The following is a 23692-nucleotide window of genomic DNA, read 5'->3' on the forward strand; positions in this document are numbered from 1 at the left end:
CCATTGACTGTCAACTAAGTAGTTAGTTTGTAGTGTGGCTTAGGTTGTTTTGTGTGTGTGTCAATAGTGTTGTTTGACTTATGTCCTTCAACTTGTTGCATCACCCTGTCAGAGTAGCGTTCTCTTGCTGTCGCTTGTAGAGACGTAGTGTTCTGTGGAGTTAGTGTTGTCTGCTATTGATTGTCCATGCTCTGCCTTGTAATATGGCTTTCCCTGTATCGAGCTGTGTGCAGTTGTTTTTGTAACTGGTACTCTCGATAATTTTTCCTAGCCCTGTGTCACTTGGTTCTGGTTAGTCTCCCTGCCTTGACAACCTTGAGTTTCTCATGATTAAGTCTGAACAGTTTTCAGGAGTGCGTTCCAGTCTAGTGTCCCTCCTGAGTTTTGGTAGTTTTCTTGTCTGTGTATCTCAGTAAGTGGAGTTCCACATCATTCAGGCAGTCGTTTCCATGATACCATTTCTGATGTTCTCTGTACTATATTCCTGTAACATACATTACCATTCAAATAAACTGCTAAACTGTTATTCTGTGTGCCGTGTCCTCTGTGTTTGTGCTTGGGTCTTTGTATTTCCTGTTACAATAAAGGCATGAATATCATCCATCATGCTCCAAAACAAGCCTTAGACATAAAATATACTTTACTGGGCCCAAGTGAATGTTTTACTCTGATGTCAGATGATAACACATGCAGATGATCCCTGTGCTACATGTATGTACCCCTGATTGTTTGTACTTCTATGACAATTAGAGGGTTGATTGGCTGCTGTAAACCTACCTGAAGAATCAGCAGACCAGGAGGCCAGAAATCCTCCTTTGGAAACAAGATGGTCAGCCAGGAAAACTACAGCAACTTTGTTGGACCCTGACTGGACGATTCCTGGGGATGTAGTGCCACAATACTGGCCAATAATGGGCGAACCAGGGGATCCTCCATTGAAGATTGTGAGAGAGTCCCAGCTACATGTGTCGTGGGGTTCCAAATTAAAGTAGCTGAAGGTTATCTGCAGAAAGACAGGGCAGTGGGGATCAAAGATGTTTTGTATATAGGGGGCTACTAAGCCCTGTTGTTAAACAACCTCAGCAATATCTGAACATGGAAGCAGTATTTTTTGTCTCAGCAGCTACACCAAACAACTATAGTACACCATGAACAATAAACTCATACATTGCATTAGTACCGTACTAGCTGAAGGTCAGTTGACAGTTGTCATAAATCGACTGTTTACATTGAGAAGTTCCAATTTGTCGAATTTGAGAAATGTTTTGGACAAGAGATTGCCTAGCTCTTACAAGAATTACTGAGAACGTATTAAAGCACAAGAAAGAAGCAATACTGGCTTTATTCGTTGTTTTGTATCGGTTGTGTTGTTTTGTGGGGGTTTTTGTCTCGCTTGTGTTATTAGTCTAGTTTTTTGTTTTGTTTCTCACTTTTGCCATTTTTGGTTTTGTTTGTGTCATTTGTGCAATTTTTTGTCTCATTTTTGTCATTTGTTCATTTGTAACTTTGTTGTCTAATTTTTTTGTCTCTTTTTTGTTTTGTTTCGTGTCGTTTGTCTCATTTTTTGTCATTTTGTGTCTCGTTTTTGTCATTTTGTGCCTGATTTTTGCAATATTTTGTCTTGTTTTTTTTGTCTGATTTTTGTCATTTTGAGCTGTGACTAAATGTTGTGTTCCTTTGTAGACACTGTGATCTGGAAGTTGTAATGTGTAATGATGAACTGAGGCTGAATGCTGCTGAAAATGAATTGATTTTTCTTAAGAATTGTCACGGTTATCACAATGTTTTGTAACAAGATAATTCATTAAATGTGAACACTGTCAGAATGTATTTTTTTGCACTAAAACAAAGGAACCATTAGGAGTTGTGGTTATTTATAGGTTATTATGCTGTGATTTGACTGGTCCGTCCCATTGGAGATCAAATTGGGCTGAATGTGGAACCTGAACTAAACTGAACTTGACAGCCCTGATTTAGGCAGTAAGGGAAATGTTTACTGAAATAACAAATCAAGAGAGAAGTAGGGTACATGTCCCATGCTTGTAATGTAAACTTCCCACATCCAGGAACTATTATTTGTGGTTGGAATAATAGATGCTCTACCAAAGTGGCTTTTGTGTGTACTATTATAATATATTTGATAAACAGGTCTTAAATTAGGTATGGTACATTATAAGTGTTAAAAGTGGGTTAGATTTCTCAGTTTGATAAGAATGGTACCATATGGGGAAACACCCACAACATCTCTAAGTTTGCAGTTGCAGGAAGTCTGGCCATTTAATTGAGCCAAAGTTCCTGGTTCTGGTTCTGGTGTTGTTCTATTACTGTGGAGGTAATTTAGGTCTCCCAGTGTAACAACCCCGAAATTAGACTGCATAAATATGTATTGTTACAGGGCAAAAACAAGACATTACGATTAAAACACTGCAGTCAGAATATTTCTGTTAATCCCACTTCATTCTTTAAATTCAGTCAGTGCAACAGACCATGTAACAGACTAACCTTAATTGTGTGACCCACTGGAGCCTCTAGCAGCCAAGCACAGCGACTGGGACTGGGATAGTTGCTGGGGTAGTTAGGACTGGCTAATATCCCTCCTTGGCCTGTCTGCAAGCCTCCACATTCTGCATAGAGAACGATCCACGTAAGGACATTTTTGCTAACATTATGACTGCTAGATTAGAAACATTGCCTGATATTTTAATAGAATTTAAGGCACATTAAAGTAATGAAGCTGTCAGTGTCTGTCCTACCAGAGAACAAGTACGTGGCCTTGAAACCCACATCTCCATGTACAGCATTAGTCCTGAAATGGACCCAGAGCTCTGGGGTAAAAACCACAATAGGAATTGTGGGGGTGGATTGCCCACAAAACTTAGCCAACAGCTCCCCATCTGAGTCACCTGAAAGGACAGAGTACAAAGTGTCACAAAAGTGAATTATAAAGATAGTTTGTAATTCATCCATCTCTTTCCACCTACTTTTCTTTGTCTGTAATAATACACAGTCTTGCACAACACATGCAACAAAGACAATTTCACTGTGTAATTCCTCTTTCAACTACATGCCTTTAACGTTCCCTGCATGCAAGGAAACGTGTCATCCACATAAAACCATGAATCAAGTCAAAGAAATAGATTGCTCAAATGCACAGGATTCTGAAATTGGACATTACATAATCCAGTCTTGATTTTGAGCTGGATCAAATCTGCAGTATGAATTGTTTGTTTTAGTAGGACTAGAATATCTTCTATATCTATCTGCATGAGTTTCTGCATTAATTAACACGTCACAAAGCACTTTGTAAAACCTTGCCCAGATTCAAAGGCACTATTTGGGTCAATATATAATTGAGGGACTTTAGAAGTCCATTGGATATATCTTGCATACATTTTTATTAAAAGTATAAAACTAATGCTTTTTATGTTTTTTATGTTCATTATGATCACATCTTTATAATATCCATAATTATTAATACAGAAACAATCACTTATTAATAAAAAATGACTGGATATCACTAAAATGTCAACTAAATAACAGTCTGAATTTAATACCAACCACCTTCTAATTAGCTAAACAATAATAAAACGAGCTGATTCAGAAATAGTTTTGATTGTGTTATTTTTATCAAGCTGAGATAATCATGACAGATATTTCTTTTTTGGCAATATATCAAATTTTAGATGGAAAATAACAAATTAAATCACTTTCCCCTAAGTTCCCCATTACAAAAACACCTCTCCAGGAAGTGTGTTAATTCCAGATCACATGATCTGCTCCACATGATGTCATTTCCTCCTGAGGAAAAGACTGGCCAGACTCCAAGGATTTCTGACTTATTTAATATAAAGTAGTCAACAGGTTTACTACAATATCTTTAGAAATAATCTTCAATTTCAATTTTACTGAATTGTACATATAATATTTATAAGAATATTTCTCTAAAATGTCATGTGGTGTTTGGTTATAGGCAGCCATGTTGATTTTAGGCCTGAAAACAGCACAAATGTCAACTATGATACCTGTCTGCTATGTTACAAAAAGTATTTCCCCATTTGTTGTAGTTTATAATTTTATTTTTTTGTAATCTTTGAAAAAGCCCAGGAGGGAATAGAGGTGTGTGAGTACATAAGTGTCTGCATGGCCCTCCTGTATCACTGCAGTCCCACATTTCTCATTAGGACAGTTCACTCAGTGAATCAGAAGGTGGTCTTGTGTTGAAAAGGCAAAGACCTACTCTTTCAAACTGTAATGGTTCATGCAATTTGCAGGGCTGGGATATTTCAAGAAAAAAGAAAGAAATGCACTTAAGCTCTGTATGTTTAGTGTTTCCTAAAATGAATGCTATCTGTGTAAAACTCACCTAAACGGATCTGGAGGTAGTCGTACCCGCAGGTCTGATGGTTTTCCAGGTGCAAGTCTTCTATCAGCAACACAACAGAGGAATTGATGTGTTGTGGGTTCTGAATCAGCCACTCACAGTTGAGATTGTTGCTGTAGTTGGAGACCAAGTAACCAGGGGAAGTGAAGTTCCCGCCTGCTGGGTTGTCCAGGACTCCACCACACTCTAACAAAAAACAGCATAGAAAAGTAATTAGAAGCACAGACCGATTCTCAAAATTTAAACACGCACCACTGATGCTGTCCTTCTGTCAGTGAAGATGGAGTGCATACTAGAAACACAAACTATACCTTCCATAATAATCATATAGCTGAATCAACATCCTGGTAATAAGGAATCAACCAAAACTAAACATGAGGCACTTATGGCAGGACTGTTGTATTAGACTGCATTCAGTGCAACATGTGTTGGAAAGGTTCCATAGCCTTAGCTTTTTCAGATTTTGTCATTACTAACCAATGAAAAAGAGTTCTTTGTTTTGCTATAAATCTATAGGTTTGTTTCTTCCTGGAGATGAAGATGGATGATGGAGAAGATTTCTGTTTGTCTCCATGTTGACCCTGACAATATTTTATGATTTTTTTATCAGATACAGGAGTTATTTTCCATGTCATGCCCTCCACCTGCAGCTATGCTTAGTAGCAGCCTTCCCTTGAGGAATGAGTTGGTAACTAGAGTTAAGTTTGAAGCATTGCTCTATATTTGTTACAGTGAAAGCACAGGGTAACACGCAATACAACAATGGATTTGTTTCTGTGCTGTGTGTTTTGCTTTACAAGGCAACTGTCATAAGTTGTGATTATCATCAGTTGGCATGGTGTGTTTCCTGAATCGTCACTAGGTGCTAAACAACTGACAGGAAGAATGAGACCTATACGAGTGAAGCAGGACATCTGTCAAGGCAGTCAGAGGCACAATGAGTAAGATGCCTAATGTCTAATATTTATATCATTGCATTACATCGTTTTGAATCCTGTCATGTAACTTAATAAATATTTTGTGCTTTTTTTTTATTTTGGCCAGCACATTTTGTTTGGTGTCAGTAGATGATATTGAACAGATTTATACTTTACATGAACCAGTGATGTTTACAGGGTCTCTTTTATCTTTATCTAGTCACACTTTTCACACACAGACTGGCCTGCTTGTGATGAATCTGTGAATGGAACATCTGGAACACAGAGGGAGCAAAGTGCAAACAAACCTCAACAATTAACTTGATCACCGGTTACACTAGAACACAAGGTCCTCCAGGGGGAAGGGTGTTAAGAACTTACCACATGGATATGGATGTGATGATTATGAAAGTACTATACCCTAGATCATAGTTCAGTTTTAGTCTTGTTTAAGGGAGCGTCTAACCTGCAGGCTCGTCAGAGGAGTAAGAAGCCGTGAAGCCACCATTGGATGTAGAAGCATCTGTGCGGAACACAATAGCCATGGTGTTGCCAGAGGAGCGCACCCGAGTACCCGCTTGTACTGAACCACAAAATCTCTGCAGTCGAGGAGCATCAGCCGCCAGGCCGTTTAATACCTGGAACAGAAGGAATTCTGCTTATAACAGGATATTACTTAAATACTTGTCTAAACTTTTAATCCATTTCATCCAGATTCCTAATTTTGCATTCCTATACTCACAGAGCTCTTAATTAAGAACATCATTTTAATACTGAGCAGAGCCTCCATTTGCTCTCAAAATTGCCTCAATTCCTCGTGGCATGGGTTCCGTAATATCTTAGAAACATTCCTTGCAGACTCTGCTCTGTGTTGACATGAGTGCAATAAGTCTGTGAATCTTCCATTCAACCTCACCCAAAGCAGTTCTCTCGAACTACGATCTGGTGACTGGCAGTCCTATGAAGTACACTAACCTCAATATCAAGTTCATGAGACCTGTCACAGATGACTACTTTTTTGGTGACGTGGCGGACGATGCTGCTAAAATAGCCATTGGAGATAGGTGTTTCACACGTCTTAAGATATGAACACTTTTCTGACACCTTTAAAGCAGTCAGGGGTAGAACCAACCCCCACCTCAAAGCAATCATATGGTTTCATTACATCGACAGTCTTAATTTTGACATTTGTCAGTGTTTTAAGATATCTGCTGCAGATTCTTCTAGCATTACTATGGATATTTGAGGTGAACTAAATGCATTTGTGGTGTGAAAAGCATTCAAAATGTAAAAGACCACAAAGTACATTCCTGTGGTGGTCAACTATATTTTGATTACATATAAATATTTAAACTAGTTAGCAATATTTGAAAATGTAAACTGATAAAACATAAAGAAAGAGTGCCAAAAAGTGACTCACATCAACGTAGTCATAGAAACAGGAAGTACCAGAACCTTCTAGCCGCAAGTCATCAATGGTGAGTGTAACCCTGCGACCTTCTGCCACTACCAGCTCCCATCGACAGACCCGACTGTGTGGGTATAGGTTAGGGTAATTGGGAGAGGAGATGGTCCCCGAGGGAGCATTCAGCTCACCTCCACAGACTTTTAGGAGATAAGGAAGAGAAAAACACAAAGAAAATCAATATGAAAAAAAACATTTTAGATTAAAAAATATATATTATTTATCTCTAAAGTCTAAAACAAAGTAAATGTTCATGTAAATTTGGCTTTTAAATAAAAGTTATCATAAAACTCTTACTTAAGATGCCAGACAGTAATGTTTAACTAATTACAAGCCAGTGTCCAACCTTTACTTTTATCAGTAGGATATTCAAGGCTTCAAATAAATCACAACAATAAAATGGATGCTACTAAAATAATGAATGCTCTCAGGCTTACATTGAATGAAAATAAGGTTTCATTTCTTGTCCTACAGTGTAAACATACCCAATCAAAGCAGAAGGAATACAAAAGGAACACACACACATATTAGGAAAGCACTTAAAACTTGTCGCTAGAAAGTGGGCCTTTCTCTAAGTCCTCAGAAAAAAGAAGAGAAGGAAGAACATTGTCATTCTGTATGTAGCTGCCAAGTCTGAAAAACCTCAAAGGATTTTGTCTAAACATGTCATTTGGTCCGGCAACACTCTATACAACACAAGTCATTCTGGCAATAAAACACCCAAACACAAGCTAAGCAATGTTTTATATGTCTAATGCAGTGAGGAGTGTACAGACCTACAGTAAAGAAGTGAGTACACCACTGTGCAAAATCACTTAAATTTTAAATGATTCAAGATTGTATCATTTTATAGTAATCAGAAGATGTCTAAGTTGAACAGCAGGCTCGTGTAAAATTAAAAACTAAAACTAGGTTTCTTATTGTTATAACTGTGGTCACATTTTCTATGAGTACTCTGTTTCCTTCCCTTATGGAGCAGCTGGTGTTTCTCCTCTGTGTTCTGTCTCAGTCAGCCCTGCTGGTGGCACTTCTTACGCCCACATTTATTTGTCTCATGGAGGATATATTTCTGAAGACATGTTCAACCATTCTTCAGAGACTATTTTTCTCAGCTGCTCTAATTCTTCTATTGAAATCAAGTCAGATAACATACCTAGCCATGTTTTCAACTTTGTCTTCTTTAGAAACTTGTGTGATTTTGGCAGTGTGTGATGAAGAAAATGCCAGACCTTTTGCTACAGATACTTACCGTCACGTGTCACTCCATTTCCCACGGCTATCCACAATTCTTTTATCTTTTGTTATGTGCTACTGTCTGCCAGATCCCTCTCTTACCTTTTGTTGTCACACTTTTGCTATTTGCAATTGTTTACCAGACTTCTTAATTCAAGTACCCATTTGTTCTGTTGTCTTACCCTCTGTTACTGATTAGCAACCCTACACAAATTAGCCTCTATTCACCTTGGTAGTTACACACAGCCCCTCCCTACCCTTTGATCCATCCCCTGACATTCCTATAATATGTGTGCTCTGAAAATAATCTGGGTCAAATTACCTTTGCAGACCCACACTCTGTGTCAGTAAATACAAAGTAAGTATTAGCGGAAATACCAATAAAACACACCACTACAGCAAACTTGGAAGGACCAAGAGTGAAATTTCTTCAACATGTGTTATGTTGAATTTATTTTTCGGCCAAACTCCTGCAGACTGGGATTGATTTTGTGAGCAAGTATTTTAGTATATCCACAGGCATTCACGGTGCCATCTATAAATTTCATCTGCCCTGTATTTTTGGTTGTCATGGAGCCTCATATCATCACAATCCCACTTCTGTGCTTCACTGTGAGGACTATGCATTCCCTATAGTAGTCCTAGTCAGGGTCATGCCAAACACGCTGGACCCCATCTCAACTGAGCAAATTTATTTGGCTCTCATCTGGAATGTATTCCCAATCTTTAACACACGTCTTTCATGTTCAAAGTTTCATTTTGCAGTTTTGTGCCAAACAGCTAGTGAGGGTGTTTTTCTTGGACGTTCTGCATGAGGTTGTCATTTTTTACGATCTTTCACATTGTCTAAGCTGTCACAGAAACTCAGATCTCCATTGACTAGCCCAGTGTCAAATCTAAAGCATTTATTTCTCTGTGTTTCAGAGCTACACTGTCCAGGTAGTGCACTGATATTGGCGTCATTTTAGGAGGAGACTCACTGCAACTCTGATTAGTAATACTATGGCTAGTTCTATACCTCGTGACCACTCTGGCAACCTCGTTTCAATTGATTTTTGTTGGTCACCAATCTTTCTGTATCCTTTTCCATTTTAGCAATCTCTGACATGCAGAACCACGATGCTGACTGATATTAAAGAACAGAGAGTGCAAAAATATTTCCAGTCAGTAGGAGTCGCAATCAACCCCCCTATCCTTATAAAGCATCTAAAAGGTTAAATTCATCTATCTGTAGTGTTTCTGCAATATTCAACCTTATGATGACAAAGCCTCGGTCATGTGGCATTGGCTAGCTTCTGTGCAGTATGTGCAGGGGAGGGCTGATTACCAGTGATCAAACAGACCTGGAGCTCTTTATATATCCAATAACACACAAACAGCAGAGGAGAGAGACATAAAAAGAAATTCAAATACACATATCAATTCCAAAATAAGATGTATGTTTTAGTTTGGGCTAATTTTACAGTGAATACAAAGACATGAAGTACTACTGTCATAATACGAATACTTATTCTAATTCCAATGCTAATACTATTCTAACAACTAAAAACACATCCCTATAAAACTGTTCATTAGTATGCTGAAAAAATATTCTGAATACCGTAGTGGGTGCTAGCTAAATGAGACTAGCTATATGAGACTATACTGAGGACTAAAATGTTTTTGACAGCTTTGAATAATATTAGAACTTGATTGGAGCTGTATTCTAGGCTCTATTATCACCATCTCTATTGACAGTACTTACATGTGTACTTTATGTATTAAGAAACTGTAGTTTGGGATCATGCAGTAAACAAACCTTTCCAGTAAGTTTTGAAAATCACAGTACCTTCAACGCTGGCTTCAAACAACAGCTTGAAGCCAGCTGCTGTTACGCTGGCATCGCTGACAAACTTGACGTAGGCAAAACTGTCAGACGTGTCCAAGGAAGCTGGTAGGTCATTGCCACAGTGTCGGCCCAGTAGGCGCCCTACACAAACAGGACAGTAAAAAATAAAATAGTAAGCATGCGTGTTGTGTGTATGACTTTCCTTCAGAACTAAATAACTATAACTATTTCAAAATTTTTAAAAAATCAAACTTTGGAAGGTTGCAGACTAGCATATTCCCTGAACCGGCTCCCTAGTACTGCTGTGGCTAGATATGAAATAAGAATGATTATTATCGAACCTGGTTGATTTGCAGCAGAGACATGTTAGGACACTTAGGAGAGGATTCCAGTTCCTTAGTCACTGTTGTATGCCTGTTTTCTAAGCTCTGTCATTTTGATTAGGTGGAGGAAATAATGTACATTTTTGTTGGAGTTCTCTCGAATTTTCACACAAAGTTTACTGTTTTTCAAAAATGATCCCACATGTCCTTTATCCAAAGAGCCCACAGTTCTTTGTTTGTAGCTTCACAGTTGATAGTTATTACTGACTACATGTTTGTTGTGTTGATGTTTTATAGGTGGAAATGGTTTAATTTATGTAGTCTGGTAGTGTAGAGAACCAGTTCTCTTCTTTTCTCACCTGAGGCATTGTACTCTCTGATCTCCACATAGTCATTAGAGCACGATGGACTGGTCTGTAGGTTGAAGCTCTCATAACTGACAGTGAGGTAGTGTCCTGTGGGCCCCTCCAGGTACCACTCACAGCTGGAGCTATCAGGGTAGCTGGATCCTGGGAAACCAGGACTGTGTATTGAACCACTCTGGCCTATGTAGGTACCACCACATATTGCTGTGAAGAATTAGAGATTGAAATATTAGTGTCTGGTTTCTTTTTCAATGAAAAGAAAATCCTCATATGAAGTTTTGCTGCATCTCCATTAATATAAGTAGAACCAGAAAATCTGAAATCAAAACTACTATTAGGATTTGAAAGATAATTTTTTTCCTTGACACACTCGAAACCCAAAGCCTGACTTGAGAAACTGTAATATGATGACTGTAATTTGCTTACCTATTGAGTACTTTGCCTTGAACCCTTTGTGTGTATAGCTGGTGTCAGTACGAAACCTGAGTCGCATGGAGGAACCCGTTGAATGTTGGGTAGATGGTCGGGTGTTGCCACAGAGCCGGGAAATCAGGTCAGAGTTGGATGATGCACCGTCACGCACCTCCAAGTAGTCATACAGACAACTGAGAGATAGATGAATGAATGCATCAATGACTTGTTCTTAAGACAGGGCAGGGTTCTTCCAACAATGTCAAGACTATTACCTCAGTCATGACTCAACAACATATATTTTATTTTGAGCAAACAGGCTGAGCTTTTATCAGATATAAATTATTTTCAATGCATTTATCAATAAAGCAGGATACGAAATATGGCACTCAAAGACACTAACCTCAGCAGTAATTAGCTGGAAAACATGTAAAAATAACCAGACAACGACCTGAAGAGCAACTAATAGTTGTACCTCTCTGTGTGCTCAATGTAGAATTCATCCTCAAAATCAAGTCGGACAGCTTCTCCGTTAGGCACAGTGATCACCCAGATGCAGTCGATGTTCTGGGGGTAGTTCTGAGGATAATTAGGTGAAGTGATGTATCCTGGAGGATCATAATCATTCAACCCAATGACGCCTCCACACGCTGTGGAAACAGAAAGGAGAAGTTTTTACTGCACTACTTTGTAATTAGCCTTAGTCCATATCCTCTTAACCCTGATTGAAAATACATTCCATTCCTTAAACCAAGAGAAATACCTTCTTAAATGTTTTCAGTGAAATTAATTACTGTCAAAGTGGAACCACTGGTAGAATAAACAATTTCAGGCACTTTGTAAACTTACAATAGTAAATGAATTACTGTGCACACCTACCCAGTATGTGTACTGGCTATTTCCCATTATCAGTTTCTGTTTGCTTGGATGTATAGACAGCTATAGTACGATAATGATTCTTGGGGAAGTTCTATGATACTAAAGCAGATTAATAGGTATTTATTCACTACTGACATCTGAAACAATAAAAGACACATGAAATCAAAAACCCTTTAGGTTGTATCTTGACAAAGAAAAGGTCATACCGTGCATGATCCAACAGGTTTTTATCACAAACAGCAACATGCATAGACTGTTTATTGCACCATACTTCATTACAGAAGGCAGGAACAAACTTTACCTTCAGAAAAAAATGGCCTTGGATAATCATTTATCAAAATAGTTGAGATTCTGTACATGTTACTAACAGCCACTGTAATAACTAATGATCAAACTTCATAACGTAGTTTTTGGTGCAATAACTATGCATCTCTGTGCAACAACACTATTTATTACACCATATACTTAGACTTTATTTCTTAGGGAAAGCACATTCTACATTTAACCTCATACTGTTTCTATATAAGTTTCTATCTTTAGGACATAAACCGAGTGAGTGCTGACTGAGTCGTACTGTTGGACTTTTGGGTACTTTTAATTTTAGTTTCAGGGGAGCGGCAGCCTCCATTTTAGATTTTCCTCACTAGCAACCCTTAAGGTTTTCTTTGTTGGTTACCTTAGTTCCATGTGTTTTCTGTTCTGTTAAATCTGTAAATAAACCTGTTAAACTAAGTTGGGTTTGAGTCTTGTTTCTGGTTCCCTGACAAGCTGTGACACAACCTAATAACTCAAGGATGTTCTCTATTCACGATTTTCATCAAACCCTTAACAACAGACATCTGCTAAAACATTGCTTTAAAGGTATCCAAACACCAGACATGCATCATGAAGTCAGCCGATAAATAGATTATATGTAGCTGTTGATGCCAAACCCTCTTTCAACACTCAAAGAAACAGTTAAACTTTTAACTAATATTTAATCAATCAGTAACTTTGATATGTCTTCTATCTTTTAGGTACGTAGCTACAGCTGGACACGCCATCCAATACACCAATCATTTATGAACAGCAGAATTGTTCAGGCTTAATTTTACCATTAGTTAAAACAATATCTGATGGGAAAACTTTCCTGCTCTAAAGTCTTATGTTGTGACTATTTTGACTTATGCTTTCATGTTGTTGTTTGTTATATTCCACCATTAACAGGGGTGAAAATAATCAGAACCTGTTCAACACCCTCTCCTAACCACCAGTAACACTGATAAGTACATTGTAATTCCCTGTATGCTGAAAAAATCCTTGATAACTTCTACCATGACAGAAAAAATACAAAAAAAGAGCAGTGATGATACCCTGACTGTGGGCTTCAAATGTCAGCTTAAAACCGCTGGCCTCATCATTGGCATCAGAGACAAAGTTGATAAAAAGATGGTTGTCAGTAGTCTGGAGGGGGGACGGGGGACTTGCACCACAGATCCGTTGTCCAAGTAGTGGAGATGACGCATCCGGACCATTCCTGACCTGTGGAGACAACACTGATTGAATACTTACATGAAACAAACAATTTACCAACTGTTCAGTGAGACAGACAACAAATAAAACCTAAAATAAAATAAAGCCCTTTAGAATGTGTTTCTTATTCACCCATTCGTGTCACAGAGCTGCCATGCAAGGTGTTTACCACTGGGAGCAACCATGGGTTCAGCGTTTTTCCTAAGGACACTTCATAGAACATGTATGGAGGGGCAGGAGACTGAACCCCCAACCTTGAGATTAGTGGACAACTACTCCACCCTCTGAACCACAGGGGCCTGCCTTGTAGCCATATGGATTTGGTTTAAAACTACAAACCTTTCCATACATATATTTACCTCTAGGTAGTCTCCTGTGCTGCATGCAGTTCCAAAGCCTTGAATCTGGAAGGGGCTTTGGAAGGTGACAGAAATCTTAAAGCCAGGTGTCACCATCACATGCCAGCTACAGTTGAGACCAGGCAGGTAGTTCTGAGGGTAGCGAGGACTACTCAACGCTCCTCTGTCTACATGTAGTAATCCACCGCAACCTGAAAAGACAAAGACAGTTTGATGGTTATTGTTGTTGTAGAGTAATGGCAGTCGTAGAGTCTGGACAGGAAGTGTGTGGGAAACGCTAAATTCAGGATGACTTAAAGCTGCCTTGAGTTAATTTTTTCATTTATGATGTAATGTAATTCCAAGATGGCTCCATGCATGCAGAAGCCTGTTTCAGTATTGTCACATTGTCTCCATTTGTTGAGCTTGTGTTTTAACTTCTGCTAATTTATCTTTTAGTTTAGTTTACTTCTGGTCCAAACATGGACTTTTTTTTTTTATCTTTCCGGTCATATTACGACCCTCGGCCCCTCCGAATGTCGAGACGTCCTTGGACAAGACAATGAACCCAGAGTTATTCCAAATGGTGTGTAAGTGTGTGTGTGTGTGTGTGTGTGTGTGTGTGTGTGTGTGAATGGGTGATCTTCAGTGCACATTAGGGTGGTTTGCAGCAAAGTGTGAAATGCCCTAGATGGCAGTCAGCACCTTCAAGTCTGTGGCAATCGATCTCTATCATAAAATTGTGGATTGCTCCCTCCAGGTTGGGGATGAGTTGGTTCTAAGTTCTAGTATCTCCAGATCTATAAGCACATGTAACAGGAAAATGCATGTGTGAGGTGCACAGGTGGATTGCAAAGTGCCAGGAGTAAAATAGTGAAGAAGGAGCCAGACTAGACAGCAAAGCTTTTGATTTTCTAGTCTATCTACGCTGTAACACGGAGCTCTGGATAGCGACAGAAAGAATGAAATTGTAGATATAAGTAAAATGAGTTTCTTGAGTGGCTGGGCAAACTCTTAGAATTAGGATGAGGAGCTTGCCAGCCGTGGTGATCTGGGCGTGTGATTAGGATTACTCCTGAATTCCTTCCTTTGGAGGTGTTCCTGGCATGTCCACTCGGGAGTCGGGCCAAGGATAGACCTAGAACTTCCTAGAGTCATTATGATTATATAATGGGTCATTCCAGAACTGGAGGACATTTTACATCCCACCCATCAAATTTCAAATAAGCCACGTACAAAATAATAAAACATGCAGTGATTGTGTAAATGTTCTTCTCCTGAGACCAAATCTAAAAAACTATGAGAAAAGAATGCTTGAAAATGTTTTTTAAAATGTCTGGAGTTCCCCCTAAAATGCCATTTTTCTCTTGTCCCACCCCCTGATGAATAAACTGAATCTCAAATAAAACAGTTAAAATTAAATTTAAACCTCTTATTTGGTTTTATGTTTTTCATTGATGTCTCTTGTAATTGTGGGAACATTTTTTAATCAATATAATATTTTAAATAATAATTATTATGCATTTAACATGTAGAAGAAGAAGAAAACAGTGCATCACATAATACGCTGGAATTTACATCATCCAACAGTTTTCCTAAATAATGGGGAGAGCAAAGCTATGTCTTCTCTTCTATTTTTCATCTTTTCATCCCATTGTCAGCCTTGATTGAATGTCTCACTCTACCTCATATTATCAGGATCAGACTAATTCTTTGGACTGTTTTCCATCAGTCAGTTTGTCCTCTTGGTCAGCAGTAACAGCAGCTAAATATCTAGCTTCTACTGCTGAGAAAAAGATCACATTAGCATGGATTAGCAACCCTGTTACTGTGATTAGAGTAGGGTTAGCAAACAACACAGAAAACTTGGAATAAAAATGCTACCATTGATGTGTAAGATGAGCCAATCAAGCCTTTGATAGTTTATTACCTATTATTGATGAATATGTAGAAGGAAATTGTAAAAGTAAAGGTTTGTTTTTCAAAATTTTTGAAGCCCAAATGTCCTCCAATTCTGGAATGACTAATGCATTTGGCTTGCAGACATGGGAACACCCAGGAAGACTTAGAAAACATTTGCTGGGTTGAGAGACATCTGGAATGCTTAGTTTAGTCCACATAAACACCAAAGTTTGAAAGCAACAGCTTGTATTTTCACAGGCAGTTTAATTGTAGAACTCTTTCTCGGCTATTTTAGGGCACGGATTGTGTCAAAATGACTGCTGTGCTGAAAACAGCAATGCAATATTTATCTAATGGCTATGGGCATATCTGGGGATCTGTTTAATAGTACAATAGCGAGAGTACTAATTATAGGATGATTATAGATTTGTTTTGGGTGCACAACCTTTGGAGTAGGAGGCATTAAACCCCCCGCCACTGATCAGGCCGTCTGAGGAGAAGTGGATGTACATGGAGTCTCCTGTTGAGTGGAGAGAACCTGGAGGATCTCGACCACACACTTTGGCCAGGATAGGGGATAGACTGGTTGGACCTGGGAACACCCATAAACACATAGAAAGAAATTATAAAATGTCCACAAGAGCAAACAGACTTATCACAACAATATAGTTCTGTTATTAAAACACTGTACTCCATATATTCTTAATGGTGAACACAGAAGAACACAGCGGGCTTCCATTGTTGTTTCTAGAAAAACTGGCTCTGACTTTACATTATTTACACGACATAGCAGCTACTTCCAACCTGGCTGTCAATGACTGGTGGTCAGACACAACACAGGACTTCTCCTATGCTATGACTACTGGGCTTAGGTTGGGAAGATACACACTTTCTGGGTAGTATGGAACTTCCTACTACATTTAGGCACAGTCAATGGAAAGCATGTACAAATTAAAGCACTTCCAAAATCTGATAGCTGTACTCTAATTCTAACTCTATTAATGATAAATCATAAAGGTCTGGATAATGGAGAATGCCCTTACACGACCTTTCCTGAAAATAAGCATCTGCAAAGGGGTGTGCATGGGAATTTACATCACATGGACCCTTGCAGACACACGGAAAGCAAAAAAAATGGCCTCTGTTCATGATCTTTCTGGATTATTGGTTTAATTGTGTCTGTAGAAAAGACTTTTACTTATCTTTACACAACAAGGCTCGTACCTTGAGGACTGAGGAAGTTTCTCTCGTTTTGTAACACCAGTATTTACCTGGACATCAGAGGACTTTTACTTCTTTCGTTTTCTTACAACCGAGGGGTACTTTCGAACCTCTTATTTTCAGTTTTAATCTCTACTTTTTCTTTTTACTTAATATGAATAGCTTAAATAGAAAACTGCTAGTAAACAAGCACAATGTCAGAAGAATAACATACTGGGAGATATGATTTATCACCCAATAATTAACAATAACAATATTCCTAGTAATGTGGTACAAGTGAGAATTATTTACAGGCTGTAATATCCTAATACTCATGGCCAAGCATGGGTCCTGCTAAAAAACAGTGGGTTTTGTTATTTTTCTTCATTGTGTCATCATGTGTTGATGCATGACTTACCATCTCTGATAACAACGTTATCAGAGAAGCAGCTGGGGTAGTCTTCTATGTCAACAGAAAAGAAGTTAAACTCTACAATTGAGTTTGGAGAACGGATCAGCCAGGTACACTCCTGATAGGGAGGGTAGTTCTCAGGCCAGCCAGGAGAAAAGAGGAAGCCGGGAGTCTCTGCTGCCATTAGCTGTCCACCACATGCACCTGACAAACACACAGAGATGCACAAAAAACAAACAAAAAACAAAACCAAAAAATGACGCAGGTTATTTTAGATTTCACGATGCCATTCGTGGTTTAGAAAATGAAATAAATCCATCAATAATAATTGTAACTGTATTTTTAGGTAAAACTGAATTGTACTATTGTACACCTGCAACACATACATGAGCTTTTTGCTTAATAAATGTGATGTAGGCTTTTATTTTTATTCAATAATGAAAACAATGTATTAATATAATGAAATTAAGCTTAGGCTTTCAGAACTGAAGGTCAGACAACTCCAATAAAAGTTATCACCGGTTGTTATCGCTCCCCCTGAAGAAATAGAATTTATTCACAACTTCTATGGTTACATGAAATATGGTGGATAATTTCTCTAAAAGAAGAAATAGAAGCTCTTTTAATACTATATTAATATAGCAGGTGCAGAAAACATAGTGGAATGAAAAGCATTAACATACAACATATAATGTGACAAGGAACCACCACCAAAAATGCATTGCTTTGGAGCTACATTACATTATGGTTGGGGAAAAAAGGAACATTGCTGTCAATGTCACATGCAATTTATTAATATTTAGCTGTTTTATTTCAAGTGATTTTTTGGTCTTATGAAGCAAGAGTATTTAACCCTCCAATAGCATGGGAGCACTTAAGATTCAATGCTCTTGGATGGTGGCTGTGGGTAGGGATTTATTTGTGACAAAATTGTAAAGTTGCAGGAGTCATTAAAAACTCAAGACTTGATGAGGAATATTCATGGTCTTTACAAATGTATGTAAACTTTTATTCACGATTGTACCTGGATATCCCACAAGCCAATGGGACCCATGATGAGAACGCAAAGATGTCAGGCACAGCCAAATAAGACAGGTACTGAGAAATCAGCTCAATAGGACAAATAAGACACAACACATTAATGTGTACGTCCTACTGGTCCAACCATACCCAGCTGGAATAGGAAGCTGGCCACATGAGGAGATGGATGCAGCTGATGTCAAGATAGGTAAAGTGATCACAACGCATGGAGTGTTCCGCTCAAAATCCAGCACTTTAAGACTCTACAATCAGCAAAAACTGTTTTTGAGGATTTGTGAATACCGAGGCCACGATCCGGCATGAAACAAGAAGAATCCAAGAAAAGACCATGAAGATGTCCACTCAGGATGACCTATTCAGAGGGTGCCTCAGGTAGCAGAAGGCAGAGGGTGATGAGGAGGAAGAGGAGATGTTGTGAAAGACCAAACCCCTCCATAGGATGTAATGACAAAAGATAGAGAGGGTGGGTGTCACCAAGAAATTCACAGCACAGTATAGAGGTTCTGATCATGGCAGGACATCAAGCCCTGAGCACCAAATCCATAGAAACAGGGATATACCACACCAGATAGGAGCTCAGGTGCAGACTGTGCAAAAAGGGTTCCCAAGACAGTCCAGCAGATAGTAGCAGGGGGCTGAAGGAACAACTGGAACAGATGTGGAAAGTGAAGGAAAGGTGATCCCAGTGCTAATAGAAGCATTAGGGGTGGTGACCCCACACTAGCAGAATGCCTCCAGCAGATTCCAGGTACAACATATGAGTATTCCTAGAAACAGTCTTTTCTGAAATCACAAAAAGTGCTCCATGTTTTCCGAACTTCACTGTTACCTCAGATATTTTACCTGATCTCTATATTATAAAAGTGTCAGAAAGTTGAACATTCTTAATATATATGACCTTATGTTCAACCTTAAACATAGACAAGATTGTAGTGTTCACTTGCATTGCCTGACATGGTGGCATGGATTTTATGCTGTGTACACACTACATGTACACACTATCTCAGACACTATCAATCACACTAATTCACCAGCTGAGTGTTGTTGCCCAGTATTTGGTGTACACATGCTTATAAACAAATTCAAAGTATCAGTTCAAGTATAACGCCTAAGGATATTATAATATTTAAGCTTTCACATTCCTACCTGTGTACTTCCACCTTGATTGCTACCATCATTCTTGCAATTTTGCTCAACCTTTGCAGTGTGTATCCGTATACAGAATGGATCTCTTATATGTTGTGGTGTTTGTGTTAAAGGGCTCAATCTGCTGTGTTTCACCTGGTGCGATAGTGGGTGGTGGTCCAGAGTTCTGCACAGCCGTCCATTCCACAAGGAAGCCACGTCCTCCGTGCCATGAATCCGATCGGAACTCCAGGGTGACAGTGCTTCCTGTACTTCTCAGAAGATGGGGCAGGGCCACACCACAGAAGGTCCCAAGGGGGTAGTAATCAACAGTAGGGCCATCAAATATCTGAAGAGAAACGAGAATAGACAGCACAGTCACCAGAACTTTTTTTTTTTTTTTTTTTTTTTGGATGACATTGTCTATGAATGAGTGTGAAGATGGGCAAAATTGGCTCTTACAGGCTCACATGATATCTGTTACACTGCTGCACAACAAAAAACCCTTCATAGGCTAAGCTAAAACAAGAGGTTCATCACTGCTGACAAACTTGTTGTCCGGCAGCTTGTTGTACAGTAAGAATACACCATAGGCTTACGGGAATGTTAATTTTTTTCTGAGACCGTGTCACAGTCTTGCACTGTGCATGGACCCCTCTGCAAATGTTTGCATGCATTCCATAATATAAAACCACATGGACTGTACATATGTACTCCAAGTACACCAAATGCATATGCATCAGGGAAACTAAAGGTTGTATGAGGAGATTCCCGGTCATTCATACCTTTATAATTCTATCTAAGTAATAGATACCTTTAATTTGTAATATGCTTTCAATTGATACTGGCCAAACATAATGTCAAGTTCCAGATGCTCCAAAAATCCTTTGCTATGTCTGACTACTGTGCTTGGGAAGGGAATACAACAAACTCTTTAATGCTGGGTGTTCTATAGTGTATGCCATATCATCAATAATTACTGACATGGTGCTAATTTGTAACTACCTGCTATACTATGCAGCAAAAATCAAAAGCTTGAAGTCACAGCCAGCTTTTCAGACATATCCACAGAATGTGTTTCTTGGCTTGTGATGTGAGGGACAATGTCACACCCTACGTAGATGACTGATGTATGGATGGAACATCATGATCATCACTGGTCAGCTGACAAGGACAAGGATAGCATGAATTTCTCAGTGTCAGAATGTGCAGAGATGTCTGTTTAGGTGCTATGAATCACTGAAACTTAAACTTTCTGTTGAAGCCCACAAATTGCTCTTTAAATGGATGGATTGGCTCCAGATTGATGTTTCATTATTTCTAATGTGTATCTGATCAACTGTATAACGACTGATTTCCAAACAATGATTTGTTAGAATTGTGAGACAATACAATGCAATTCAAAACACCTGAATACAACTGCGTAAAAAGATATTGTAGTAAGTTGTGATTTCATAGCATGCACAGGCTTACTTTCAGTTGGTCATAGTAGCAGTCATACAGGTCCTCAATGTCCATGTCCAAGAAGCGGATCTGGATGTAGCTGTCCCCGTCCACAGTTATGGTCCACCGGTAGTCTGCATTGTTTGGATATGTCCTGGGATACAGTGGGGACGCTATCTGACCAGACTCCCCCACCACATCAATACCATACACTGAGAAAAAAGACAGGAAGCTGTTAGGTTCTTATTCACTATCAGTTGGAATTTTATTTTACCAAATTTATTGTATTAATGTTTGGTTAGTTAGATAAACCGAGGTGCACAGAACACAACTTGCACACAATGAGACAATTGTAGTACATTAGAGACAAGACAAGACAGAACTCTATTATTCCTCCCAAAAATTCCTGTGCCAAATATTTCCGATAAAATAACTAACAAACAAAAACACACATTTCGAGGACTAAATAATGACAGGAGCATAGTATGAATGGTGGTGAGTTCCATTTTGTTCTTCATGACTACTAGTGTAAGTGTAAAACACACATGTGCTGGAGTTTGAGACCTCATACCACCAAAGTCACACATGTGACATTGGTAACGAATGGACCTGATAAATGAATACCAGGACTCACTTGCTTCTTTTTACGAGGGTACTTCAAAAAGGTGTAGACCTCACTTGGAAACAAGGGCCCCATGCATCTTACTCACCTGATCTGGCTACCTGTGCTGACAACTGAATTGGAGGTGAATTTTTATATAACTCACTCGTTAAAGTTGCATTAAGATGTAAAACCATTCATACTTAAGGGCATAGCTGCTTAGAATGTAAGGGAAGTGCAATCACATTGTCCAGACACGTTTGTGTGGACCACCTCAGCTCCACTCACACTTCAATCTCGTTGATCATTTTTGGATTAGCAGGAAACCATGATGGTACTAATGCAGTTACCACACTGAACTTTAAAACCGCTGTTCAGGAAACCTGTCACGTTATGGAGGGCTTCTCCGTCATTATATAAAGTCAACTGGCCTATAGCACAGCATCAGAGGAAATATGGTCTACTTGTTTAGGTTCAGAGCATAAATTAGATCTTTATGCATCATTTAATCACCCATTTCTGATTTCTTAGAGTTTGATATATTTATGAATATTGTTCAGTGTATTTTAAGCATCATTATTTTATTTCTACCATGTCACTGGTTAGCACTACAATTCAACTGTCAATGTTTAAAGAAGAAAATTATCATTGACTCAACATCACATATGAATATAACTCTGAAATTTTATGAAGTACCAGCAACATATTTTCTTTTAAAGTCAGCAACTGCCCTAAAAACAACAGCGATATCAAATTATTTTGAAGGAAACTGGTGAAGTGTTTCCATGCACAGACACTCACAGTGTGAGAAGGTGGCTCTAAATCCTGCTCCACTAGTTGATGCATCTGAGACAAACTTAACCCACAGGATGTGACCAACCACAGAGGTGTAGTTGGAGGGGAGCGAGTCTCCACAGAAGCGACCAACTAAAGGCCCAGTGGAGGTGCCTTCTCTGATTTCCAGATAGTCGTTTTGACAGCCAGAGTCTCCTTGTAGGTGAAATACACTGACCAAAACATGAGAAGACTGTTAGTGATAGAAGTTCCTTCAGATATTAAATACAGATTATTACATGTGCATAAGTGTTCAAAGCAGGAATGTGCACCAATTATGGCCATGTCACTTTAAAAGATATGCATCCAGAATACTCAAAGGTAAGTAACTCTACGATCAGACTATCAGTGTCCTACTAATTAGTTAGCTATTATAGAAATGAGAAGTTTGCTCCATTGGCTATTCGTGACAAGTCCAAAACTCTATCAAAATTAGATTTTTAAAGCCATTAATACTTGTAACTGAAGAAGATATTTCACAATACTCTCACTATATACTGATGCTGCATAAGATGTTACATATAGGCCAACATCTAGACCAATCCTATACATCTGTGACTAGCTAGTACTGACCAGCAGCACTGATTTGGCCATTGTATCACTCAAGTGCTATCCTTTATATTCATACACCCACTTTTTTTTATAAAACTGTTTCCCAAATTTCTAACAACAGACAGTTCAATCTAAACTTAAACAAACCATTTTCAGCATTATGCTAGCAAGACATACTCTACCGTTCAAAAGTTTGGGGTCTGCCAGACAATTCCATGTTTTCCATGAAAACTCCCACTTTTATCCATGTGCTAACAGAACTGCACAAGGGTTTTCTATTCATCAATGAGCCTTTCAACACCATTAGCTAACACAATGTAGCATTAGAACACAGGAGTGATGGTTGCTGGAAATGTTCCTCTGTACCCCTATGGAGATATTCCATTAAAAATCAGCTGTTTCCAGCTACAATAGTCATTTACCACATTAACAATGTCTACACTGGATTTATCATTCATTTCATGTTATCTTCATTGAAAAAATGCTTTTCTTTGAAAAATAAGGACATTTGTCAGTGACCCCAAACTTTTGAACAGTAGTGTTTGTTTGCTCTGAAAAGAAACTTACAGGAACATTCCCAAAAGTGCCTTTGAAATTTTTATCAATTGTTCATCTTTTTTCAGTCTGTGATGTCAAACCTTTGACATTTTAAATCTTTGAAATGTGTTTCAAATATTATAAATTAAAGTTCACTTAAAAAAAATCTTGGGCTATAAAAAAATTGAAGAAAGCTAAACTATCTAATATTTTATAGTCTAACCATACACATGCACAGTCACCTATTATGACCAGAACTATGGTAGCTATATGATACATGAGCATTTGCTGAAGAAGTCTTCGGGATACTGCTAAAAACCAGTGGCTTATTCTATAAAAAAGCTACTGAGTTACCCTCAAGTTTAACATATCTCATCACAGATACTGTACTAG

At 38.6% G+C, this 23692-nt stretch overlaps 1 protein-coding gene across 1 annotated transcript in view; it reads right to left on the reverse strand.

Annotated features, from left to right (window-relative positions):
* cubn (cubilin (intrinsic factor-cobalamin receptor)) overlaps window positions 1-23692 on the reverse strand; it is a 91106-nt gene that overhangs the window by 21857 nt on the left and 45557 nt on the right. The window contains exons 37-53 of the mRNA XM_035943798.2: window positions 22178-22383; window positions 20806-20987; window positions 19489-19681; window positions 17173-17370; window positions 16000-16146; window positions 13674-13864; window positions 13155-13323; window positions 11399-11573; window positions 10939-11117; window positions 10507-10716; window positions 9825-9965; window positions 6719-6903; window positions 5765-5936; window positions 4364-4567; window positions 2754-2903; window positions 2503-2624; window positions 778-1003 (exon numbers count right to left, since the gene is read on the reverse strand). Of these exons, the coding sequence (XP_035799691.2) occupies window positions 778-1003; window positions 2503-2624; window positions 2754-2903; window positions 4364-4567; window positions 5765-5936; window positions 6719-6903; window positions 9825-9965; window positions 10507-10716; window positions 10939-11117; window positions 11399-11573; window positions 13155-13323; window positions 13674-13864; window positions 16000-16146; window positions 17173-17370; window positions 19489-19681; window positions 20806-20987; window positions 22178-22383 (3050 nt within the window). The remainder of the gene's footprint in view (window positions 1-777; window positions 1004-2502; window positions 2625-2753; window positions 2904-4363; window positions 4568-5764; window positions 5937-6718; window positions 6904-9824; window positions 9966-10506; window positions 10717-10938; window positions 11118-11398; window positions 11574-13154; window positions 13324-13673; window positions 13865-15999; window positions 16147-17172; window positions 17371-19488; window positions 19682-20805; window positions 20988-22177; window positions 22384-23692) is intronic.

The sequence above is a fragment of the Amphiprion ocellaris genome, chromosome 22, assembly GCF_022539595.1.
Source record: "Amphiprion ocellaris isolate individual 3 ecotype Okinawa chromosome 22, ASM2253959v1, whole genome shotgun sequence".
Taxonomy (NCBI): Eukaryota; Metazoa; Chordata; class Actinopteri; family Pomacentridae; genus Amphiprion; species Amphiprion ocellaris.